This window comes from Dipodomys merriami, unplaced genomic scaffold, assembly GCF_024711535.1.
Source record: "Dipodomys merriami isolate MVZ:Mamm:240054 unplaced genomic scaffold, mDipMer1.0.p SCAF_4126, whole genome shotgun sequence".
Taxonomy (NCBI): Eukaryota; Metazoa; Chordata; class Mammalia; order Rodentia; family Heteromyidae; genus Dipodomys; species Dipodomys merriami.
The window spans coordinates 2,269-12,835 of NW_027205745.1; the positions used below are offsets into that span (position 1 = coordinate 2,269).

At 51.8% G+C, this 10,567-nt stretch overlaps 1 protein-coding gene across 1 annotated transcript; it reads left to right on the forward strand.

The window, feature by feature from the left end:
- The first annotated feature begins 2,212 nt into the window (after window positions 1-2,212).
- LOC138807159 (calcium/calmodulin-dependent protein kinase type II subunit delta-like) lies at window positions 2,213-10,502 on the forward strand. The gene is made up of 3 exons (XM_069992756.1): window positions 2,213-2,371; window positions 3,355-3,403; window positions 9,249-10,502. Exons 1-3 carry the CDS (start codon window positions 2,228-2,230, stop codon window positions 9,326-9,328), a joined length of 273 nt encoding a protein of 90 aa, XP_069848857.1. The 5' UTR covers window positions 2,213-2,227; the 3' UTR covers window positions 9,329-10,502.
- Window positions 10,503-10,567: the final 65 nt, after the last annotated feature.

Consider the following 10,567-nt stretch of genomic DNA (forward strand, 5'->3'; position numbering starts at 1 on the left):
TCTTTCAACAACCCAGTCCTCAGAGACAAGCCATCGATCTTTGTGGGATAGCGTGGTTGCCTCGTTATTGGGTGGAGTTACAGCGGAGACTCCCCTGTGCTTCACAGACCTTCAATGACTTTCCAAGGCTGATGGTGCCCACACCCAGGTTTAACCATCCTTGCACACCTTCGAACCCCAAGTCTGCATGGGGTTCTAGAGAAGTCACTCCTCCAATGAAACTCCCAAATGCGGAGGAGGTGGAATTGTCAGTGGTTCAGAAGCAAAGCCCTGGCCTGGCCTCCATTGGCTGTGGCTTCTACAAGGAGGGGCCCACCGCTCCCACCCCTTACCCCACTCACTGCCCCTGTTGATGTCCCATCCGTGCCGTCGTGACCTCTCTCCCCATGTCCCATCCTGTCACTGTCCGTCCAGATCTGATGCAGTCTCTGCTCTGTGTTTCCTCTTCGTGTCCCGCCTGGAACTTCCTGGCCCCCGTGTGGCTCCTCAGGTTTCTGCTGACAGCTGAGCTCAGTGGCCTGGCCCCCTTTCCCAGCACCCAGAGCCTGGCTCAACTCCAACCAGGGAGGAGAGGAGGAGAGGGGAGAGGAGAAGGGAGAGGAGGGGAGGTGAGAGGAGGGACTAGGCTAGCTATTAGTTATGAAGTCATGTGGCCTAGTCAGCCAGGAAGATGTAGGGCCTGGGTGCTCATGTTCCCTATGAGCACAGGGGTATAGCACTGCCTGGTAAGAGGTGTGGCCATACCCATACAGGCCATGGACAGAGGGCACGGAGTTAGTCAAGTACACAGAGGCTCATTACATTATGGAATTAGAAAGCCCAGAATTAGACCTGAGGCCCTCAAAGACTATGCAGTGCTTCCAAGGGTACAGGCCTACCCAGGGGCAGCTCAAGTCTTTACCCCACCCCCACCCCATGAAGTAGCGCTCAGAAGCATCCTGGCCTCTCAGATATAGGGGCATGCAGGAGAGAACAAGCCTTTGAAGAAGGATCAGACCCAGGCAGAGAGGATCCTGCACTCAGGGCTTTCGGCAAGACTCAGTGATAACCTTGGTTTGCTGTGAGAGCCAGGGCAGGCTGCTAGCTGTCTCTGGGCCTCAGTTTCTCATTTCCCAATGCACCATCCTCAAGCTGCAGTCTTCAGTGAGTGTGAGTCTTCAAGACTCTGATTGCTAAGCCAGGCTCCAGTGGCTCATGCCTTTAATCCTAGCTAGTAATGAAACAGATGTTAGAATCTTGGTTCAAAGACAGCCCAGGCAGACACATCAGAGAGAGTCCTATATCCAATTAAAAGCCAGAAAGTGGAGATGTGGCTCAAGAGGTACAGCCTTGTGAAAGAAAACTAAGAGAGAGCCCTCTGCCCCCAAGTGTAAACCTTAGTGCTGGATAAAACAAAAAAGACTGTGCACTCCGAGTGCTGTGTGGAAGGAGAAGGCCGTCTACATTTGTCCTCTACCCTTCTGGCTGCACAGCAAGTTCAGAAGATGCTAGAATAGGCCAATGGGCAGGGCCACAAGACTCAGTGTCTGAACTCAGCCTTATGTCTGGCCGTGCCTCAGTTTCTCTATCAGTATAAAGGAGCCAAATAGGATGGTCTCTATGAAGAAGGCCACTGGGAGGACACCCTGACACCCCCTGGAGTAGAGGATAATGTTGAAAGTGGAGGTGCCTAACTCCCACCTCAGACACAGTTGTCAAACTCCTCCTTGGAAGGGTTTCTCTGAGGAGACCTGGGCCTGTACATTTTTGACAAGCTGCCTAAGGCTGGGATGTAGCTCAGGGGTAGAGGGCTTGCCTAGCACGTGCAAGGCCCTGGGTTCAATCTCCAGCACCACACACAGAGGCAAAACAAAACTAACAAAGAAAAACAAGTTTCCCAAATGATCACCATACTCACTGAGGAGTAGGGTCCTGTCAGCAGGATTCCTGGGGAGCCTAGAATGAGGCATTTGGCCTCACCTTCAGACCTGACACCCTTTTATCCCTCAAAGCATTGGATTCTAGAGGCCTCGGGCAGCTGGCATCCAAGCGCCAGAACCATCTCCTCCACTGAATGAGGTGTGGTGGGCATCCCTGATCCAAGGCAAGGCTGGCCTTGAACTTGACCATTAGAGCAGCAGGCTCAGGTAGCTGTACACAAGAAGGCAGAAGTTGAGGCCTGGTCCTGCCAGGCCAGCTGTGGCTGGTGGCCCTGACTCCTTCTGTGGATGGCCAAGGACCACCGAGGATGACCCTGAGGCCCATCCTCCTTCCAAACCTCCCTGCTGTCGTTCCTCTGCTCCCTGCCGTTTTCACGCTGTGTCTTTTCCTGTCCCATCTCTTCTCCTTGTTTTTCCAGAAAAGAAAGTCCAGTTCCAGCGTTCAGTTAATGGTGAGTGTCTGCCGTCTCCCACACACCGGTAAATGCTGGGCTTCGGCCCCTGGGCCTTGGCCCCTGCTCCCTCGCTCCTGCCTCCCTCTTGCAGGTGGCATGGGAACCTGGGGCGGGGAGAGTGTGTTCAGGGAGTGCTTGGTACGTGTGCCTTGTGTGACAACATGTGTGTGGTGTGTGTGTGTGTGTGTGTGTGTGTGTGTGTGTGTTGTTGGTGTGTTTCTGTTGACACCTCTAACTCTACAGCCCAGAGCAGCAAGGCGACAGCAGTCCTGATGTTTCCCTCAGGTCTGAAGGTGCACTTGAGTCCGACCCCATGTCCAGCCTCTGGCCTCTTGCTTCTCCCCTGCCCTCTGCTCTAGGGCTCATTAGGGCTTGGTTTGTGCTGATTGTGGCCAGTGTGGGGCTTGGTTTGGCCAAAGCAGCATGTGCCACCCAGGCCTCCCTTCTTTCATTGTGCAGACCACCCTGGAAGAGGAGCCATGCCCTCTGCCTCTGTCTAGGGTGCCACGGGTGGCCCAGTGGTCCATGTCCCTGTTCTTCTGACTCCATGGCTGTCTGAATCCGTTGTGTGGATTTCCTCCCCTCTGAAAAGCCCACCCTCTCTCACACTGGACCCCCCGCTCTCTGTCTTCCTCTCTGCCAGTGTGTGTATTCCTTCCCCCATTCTGTGGCCACCATGGTGTCTCTCGGCTCCTCCATATCCCCTCCTTGCCCCTTGAATGGGGAAAAACAAAAATCAAGTACCCCCTCTCAGCCCTCCCAGAAAGGTCAGGAATCTCCACCCCACCCCAGCCACTGGCTTTGCTGGCCCCCTCAGGCTGGAAGGTCTGGCAGGGTTTGCAGGAAGCATCTGGACGGCAGAGCCTGCTAGGCGTGCAGACGTGGATGGCGCATCCCATCGGGCAGCTGGGGCGCCCTGATGGGCCTTGCCCTGCCCCACTTGCCCACCCGCCTCACCACTGTCCGCTTCTCTTTGGCAGGAATCTTCAGAGAGCACTAACACTACCATTGAGGATGAAGACACCAAAGGTAGGGAAGGTCTTCGCCTTCCTCGTCTGGATCCCCAGACTTCCTGCTGGGTGCCTGCTGGGTGGACCCCCCAGGGGAAGCTCTCCTGTCAGTTTATTCCCCTCTGCACAGCCTCACTGTGTGCTCCTGACAAGCAGGGCACACTGTGGGGTTCTTTTACATGGGTGCCATGACCCTGGAAGTGCCCAGGTAGAGTTTTCTTATGTCAGAATTAGAGGTTGACTTTATTGTAAATGAAGTAGTAATATTGTTGAGGAAAAACATGACCAGATTCAAGCCATAAGTGTATAGTAGTGGCATGAATGTTTCTTTTAAAATATGTGTTTTTGAGATTGTTGGTTTTTTTAAAAAAACTGGTTTTTGTGGGGTTTTGTTTGAGGATTGAACCCAGGACATAGCTCTTGCTAGGAAAGTGTTTTATCACTGAGTTACATCCCAGCCCTTTGAAGTTGTTTTTTTTAAGCTATATTTTGTGTGTGCTTAAGGTTGTATTTTAAAGTTAATTTTTAAGTGAGCTTTTACAAGTGAGTTAATTTACAAGTGAAATAAGGTAATAAGAATAAAGGAAGAGACAGAGTGAAGAATTGAGAAAGTTTCCTTGGTCAGAGTACAGGAAACCAAAACCAACAGAAGACCAATCAAACCAACCAAAAAAAAAATCTTCATGTTATTGTAGCTAGCAATCCTTTAAAGCACTCAGATGAGCTAACTTGTCATCCTAGCACTCAGGAGGTGGGGGCAGGAGAATCTTTAGCTCAAAGCCAGGCAAGGCTATGACTCAAAATGAGAGGGAGGGGGACAGACAGACAGACAGACAGACAGACAGACAGACAGACAGACAGACAGAGACAAAGAGCTGGGGGGAAGGAGAGAGAGAGAGAGAAAGGGAAAAGGAGAAATGGAGGAAGAGGAAGAGAGAGGGAGGGAAGGATGGAGGGAAGAAGGAAGGAAGGGAAGGTAGGTGACTATACAAGAAGAAATAGCAAGATTAGACACCAGGACTACAATTTCGAGGTACTTGCTAAACCCTTTCCCAGTGCTTCGTCTAGACTGATATACACATCTTTACAACTCCACAGTACATACTGTGCTAAGCCCCATTATCCAGCTGAGGACAGAGGACAGAGGACAGAGGTCAGAGGTCAGAGGTCAGAGGACACCTCGAGTAGGTATGGGCAGTCCCAGGGAGCATGTCAGTGGAGCACAGTGCTCTTCTGCCTCACGGCTAGCAGTGTCCTGATGTTCTGCTTGTACCAGGCACCCAGCCTGGTATCTTCTCTTTGTCCTGCCCTACTTTGTGTATGTGGGACCGTATGCAGGTACTGGGGCCGGAACTCAGGGCCTGAGCACTGTCCCTGAGCTTTTTTGCTCAAGACTGGCATTCTACCACTTGAGTCACAGGTCTACTTCCAGCTTGTTGGTGATTCATTGGAGATAAGAGTCTCATGGACTTTTCTGCCCAGGCTGGCTTTGAATTGGGATTCTAAGATTTCAGCCTCCTGAGCAGCTTGGATTACAATTGTGAGCCACTGATGCCTGGCTTTACTCAGCTCTACTTGCATCTAGGGACAGGGAGATGAGAAGATTCAAGGGTTTGCATGCTGATGGAGGAGGCCAGAGATAATTGGGGTGCTTCTGAAATAAAGAAAAAGACATCAGCCTGGAGAGGATTCAGCTATACCAGATGAGAGACTTGTCAGGAGTTTAGATATTTTTTCCTGGAAAACAATGCAGTGAGGCTGGGCTGTGACTCCGGTAGAGCATTGCCTAGCTTCCGTGAGGCCTTGGGTTGGATGGAGGAAAGAACATTGTATCACATCACTATCACATCACTGTATTTTTGCATAACTGCGGTTTGAGCTTTCAGGTGATTCTGACAGTCACGCTGGCCTCCTGATGGCCAGCAGCCTGGGAGACGGGCCCCAGCCTGCACAGGTCCCTTCCAGCCATTCTTGACTTGTGGAATGGTGGAAATAAACATCATAGCCAGGCAATGTGACAGCCATGTCCACCTTTACCAATGCATCTCCTAAGAACTGCCAGCCACCAGCCCAGGTCCAATAGGCCTGGTCCAATCACGCCCTCAGCCCTGCCCCTCAAGACCTACAGGCCTGTGGGTTCCAAAGCCATTCCTCATAGCTGAGACTCTTGGCCCCAGTGATGAGAAGATGGGCTCTGGAATTCTGTGGTGACTGCATAAGCCTCAGAGCAGACAGAAATGGTGGGGGTGACCCCAGAGTGTACCTCCCCACTGGAGTTCATTTGCTGGACAACTTACTCAACCTCTCTGAGCTTCCGTTTCCTTAATAGCAAGAGCTGACTATAGTAGTGCCAACCTCAGAGATTCCAGTGCAGATGTAACGTAAGGCTGTGTAGAATGCACATGCATAGCATTTGGCACGTGGTAACTGTCTAAAAGGAAATCTTAATTTTTTTCCCTCACAATGGAGTTTGTAGTTGAATGACAAGAAGCATCATGACATTTCCTTGGAGCATCAATTCTACTCTGACTATTTTAAGACAGATATTTATATATTAAACAGAGATGTATTTGGAATCGATGTGTATGCACTGCTCATGTAAAATAAGAGCTGTCAGAGACACCATCCGCTGGGGTAAGGTTCCACTGTACCCTTGAGAAGCCTGGGTGCCATCTTTGTCCTTGGCTTCATAGAGATGATACCAGAAGAGTGTCTTGGAGTTTAGTTCTCCTCTGTCTCTCTTAGAGAGGAGGAAGGGCACATAGGGGCTATTTATCACAGAACCGGGACCTTGTTCTGTGCTTCAGTTTCCCCACATGTAAAATGCCCCAGAGTCGTTCTGTCTCCCCCAGACTCCTGGGCTTAGAGAAATTTCCCCAAGCAGCCTTTTCTGGTGTTCATTTTGTTAAACCTTCTTGCTAAGTGTGAACAACATCCGGGTGGACTCAGACAGATCAGAACTGTCGTCCTTCAGGGAACAACTTTCCTTATGGAAAGGAAGGGACATGACGTTGGTGCCAGGCCTCTGGGCCTCTGCCAGGCTTTCCTCCCCACTTCCCTGCCTCCTCCTGATTTGCTCTATATGAATTCCATCTTTCCTCCAACCTGAAGAGCCCCCTCAGACGCTGGGCAGAGATACTTCTGGAAATACCGGCTAGGAGTGCGGGTCCTACCTCAGCTTCTATGACCTGTGCTATCTCAGAAGAGTGTGTTAACCTCTTGCTGGGGGCAGGTATGAAGCTAAGCTATCCCATCCATTAGAAAAAAACACTCCCAGATTGTCCGAGCAATGCCTGGTGAGGAGAAATGTCACCGGTGGTCACCAAGCAAGCAGCTAGTGGACAAGCGAAACCTGCCCATAGCTGGGTAGAAAGAGCCCAGACCAGAGTGGACTTCAGGTCTATGAAGCACTAGGCCTCTGACCTTTGGGCCCACAGAAGAAAAGCAGGTGCATTCCTCCTTACTGGCGTTCAACTGGTGGAGGCAGAGTCGTGTCGGGCAGTGCCTTAGGCAATGTTCATGAGGTCAAGTATTCAAGGAGGGGACATTACACACTACTCCGTCCCTGTTATCTAAGAGCTATCCAGACCACTCAGGGTCCTGGATGGGCAGGTGGCAGCCCACATTCAGAGTCCCTGAGTCCTAAGAAATCTGGTTAGAGGGAGGGCAGAGGCTAGGGCAAGATGCCAGGACTCCAGAGATCCAAAGGAAGACCAGATGATAGCTAGGAGGGACAGGTCTCAACTAGGAGGGAGGCAGAGACACACACAGCAACTCTGGTCTAATGAGCCCTGGGCTGCTGGGATTCGAGCCTGCTGTGGCTAGTGACTCAGGCCTGTGCTCAGGATGAGCTTCCACTGCGGGATTGAAGATGACAAGAGCTGCAGCTCTGTTCACAAAGTGTCTGGCATCATTCAGAGAAATGGGTGGATACATTCTGAGCTTAGCTCTCAGAACAGTTCTAGAAGCTTGTTGCTATTCATATCTCCATTATACATGGGGGTAAACTAAGGGACAGGGCAATTCCCTTGCCCAAAGCATGCAGCCACAGAACCTAGGCCCTTGAGCTCTGTGGAACTGTCCGTTCCCCGTGGTGGTCAGCACTGATGGCTTCTGCCCAGTCCAGCAAGCACCTGTGTGTGCTGCAGGCTGGTGGGCCCTTGTGTGGGAAGAATACAATGGACTTGCTGGCTCCTGTAGAGATAGGGTGGCTTCACCTCCAGTGCACTCACTGAGATGCGTTGTGAGGTTTCCCTTCTCCAGAGACTAAACATATACCCTCACTCATTCAGTCAGGAAGGCCTGAGGGGACCAAGCCTGGTACAGGCTCCTGGGAAGCCCCAGCCCAGCCTCATATGGAGTGGAGGAAGAGCCAAGCATGTGCCAAGCAAGTGTGTAGGGTTAGTGTTATGAGAGTCAGCAGGCCATGGCCCTGGAGCCGGATCTCTGCACATGCATGCCCAGTGTCCCTGCAGTCACCACTTCTCACGGAGCCTCAGTTTCCCCAGTAGTTTGCTAAGGAGTGTAGCTCCCTGGCCTCAAAGTGTACTTCTATCCCAGAAGGCCTCTGATTCTATAGCCTCCAGGGTCTCAGATGACATCGTGTGTGTGTGTGTGTGTGTGTGTGTGTGTGTGTGTGTGTGTGTGTGTGTGTGTGTGTGTGTGTGTGTGTGTGTGTGTGTGTGTGTGTGTGTGTTGGGGGAGGGCAGCATGGGCAGCTGGCAGGGAAGTCAGCACTGAAGCTGCCCTTGGTATCCGAGCTGCTGAGGACTTTCCAGAGCCCACTTTCTGCACAGTGCTGGGTTTGAGGTTGAGCTGGAGCCTACGGAGAAGGGAAAGAGGGTTTGCCCTGGAGAAATGGAGACAGGCTACTATTGGGCTTTGCTGGGAGCCAGGACACCTGGCTACAAGTGTTATCACTGAGTCTGGGTCACCTCGGGTGTGACATGGAGCCTGCTGCCCGAGCCTGCCTCCCAGGGGCCTTTCAGAAGGCAGCCCTGGAGAGAGGCAGGAGCAAGTGGCAGTGTACCTACTGTGTGTCCCTACTATGTGCCAGGGTTAGGGACAGATGCTTTGAGTTCATCACATCCTCACAGCTGCAAAGCTTGAAAGGACCTAGCCTGGGATTTAGAAGAAGGTTTCTTTGGGACTGAAGCCTGTTTTGTGCTACTGAATGAGTATAAGGTGATAGTGTGTCCATAACACAGATTCCGAACTGAGGCCCAGAACATCACGTGTCTAAGAAGGAGACTGATGTCTAGCTGTCTACCAGAGAGACCAACTGCCTGGGGTGTTTCTGGGGTAGCCAGAGGAGAGCAACTGGGATTTGTTCATCCTAGTGGTCTAGGATTCGATTGGCTTAGATTAGATAGCTCAGTGTCTGAATCCTGTAGACACTCAAATTGAGCAAAATGCTCCTCCAGGCCCTGGGGTGAGAAAGCCCCAAGACTTCCCTCAGTGGCCCCAGGTTTGGTCATGGGAAACCTGGCTCATAGCTGGTGACTGGGTCTCCGGTGACGCTGCTGGGATTCACATGACAAAGCAAGGTGGCAGGGAGGTATTGCTTAGAATCAAGCCCTACGCTCCACCCAGGTCTTAGAGGTAAAAGCTGGAGCTGAGCTGCTGCCCTTGGTAGCGGAGGGACCTGCCATCTGCATTTACTCTTCTGGGCCTCAGTTTCTTCTGTGACTCGAGGGCAATAATATCCAGCTGGCAGGGATAAGGCAGGGCTGAATGATATCACCCTATGAGGTCTCAGGCCCAGCAGAGTCTGCCTGCACGACAAGGACTTGGGAAACAATAGTCAACGCTTCCTTATATACTATTATTACCATTATTTCTGTGTCCCCTTCCCTGCTTTGCAGTGCGGAAACAGGAAATTATAAAAGTGACAGAGCAGCTGATTGAAGCCATAAGCAATGGAGATTTTGAGTCCTACACGTGAGTCGGCTGGGCTCATTCTGCATGTTCTGTCTGAATGGCGTTCAGGGGGTACTGATGGCTAACTTTGGGGGTCTTCTTTGCTGACCCTTGTGTAACTGGCTCTGCATGCGCTGTGAATAAGACTAAAGTCACATTCTGTTCTGCGCTCAGACTTTGTGCTTCTATCGAGCTTTCTGCTCACAACTGTTCTTCAGATCCAGTCCTCCCCTCCTGTTCCCCCTCGCAGCTCAATCCCTGGAGGACCCTCAACTCAACTTTGATTCCTTCCCATCCCAGTATGTGAAGGAGGGGAGACAGACAGGTCGCTCCTCGGGCCTGCCTAGTGGACCTGGGTCTCACCCTGCACCTCCTCCAGCTTCGGAGCTCAGCTGGGCACAGGAGCAGACGAGGACCCAGAAAGTTGTAGTTTCAGTGAGAAATCAGGAGAAAAAGTATCTCAGATCAGTACCTTAAGTCCTCGGAGGAGTAAGGCAACTGGTGTGCAAATAGCAGAAAAATGAAGTTGGTAGTTGGAGACTTCTGTCCTACACCTGTGCCCGCTCGCGGTGCTGTGTTCCACCGGCTTGGCGGCAGCGCCCCCTGGTGGTCACTCATCACCCTTTCTGGTTTGGCCTAGAAGCGGGCAGTCAGTAGGCCCCAGGGAGAAGGCATTATTCTGGTTTTAGGCCTTGGCATGTGGGCCAGTCCTGACAAGACCTGGGCCTCGTGATCCCATCTATGCAGCTTGGTAGACACAGGCTAGAGGGACCCTTACTTGTTGGGTTAAGGTAAGATGGCCAGGGAGGCAGGGCTCTGGGGCAGCAGATCTGCAGTCTGCCTCCCAAAAGCTTGGTAGGCCCCGTGCATTCTAGCCATGGGAGGGTTTTAGCTACTGTAGATGGCAAAGCCTAGAGATTCACTGGTTCTCTTGAGAGGAGCAAGGCCCTTGGAAGATGCACGTGTAATCCTGTGGTTGGCATGTCCTATGCAAATGTGGGTGCATGCACTTGTACATGTGTGTGCACGGTCATGACTGTGTGCACCAGGAGTGTGCACAGATGTGTGCTGGGGTGTGGCATAAAAGCATGGGAGACCTAGCAAAGCTAAGTTGGGATGTATCCTGCTGATGGCTTTGAAAAAGCACAGTCAGGGAGCCAGAGAAACTGAGGTGGGCCTAAGCCTCCTGTGCCATTTCTGAGGACCTCTCCCACATCTATAATGCTACTTCCTCAGAAATTGTAGCCTGCTGTAGGTTCTTACC

What these genes read in the sequence shown, in the direction of transcription:
- LOC138807159 (XM_069992756.1), top strand. Translation starts at nt 2,228, where the DNA reads ATGACCCTGAGGCCCATCCTCCTTCCAAACCTCCCTGCTGTCGTTCCT. An exon ending in GTTCCAGCGTTCAGTTAATG is followed by an intron (nt 2,372 to 3,354) that starts GTGAGTGTCTGC and finishes TCTCTTTGGCAG; the next exon opens with GAATCTTCAGAGAGCACTAA. An exon ending in TGAGGATGAAGACACCAAAG is followed by an intron (nt 3,404 to 9,248) that starts GTAGGGAAGGTC and finishes CCTGCTTTGCAG; the next exon opens with TGCGGAAACAGGAAATTATA.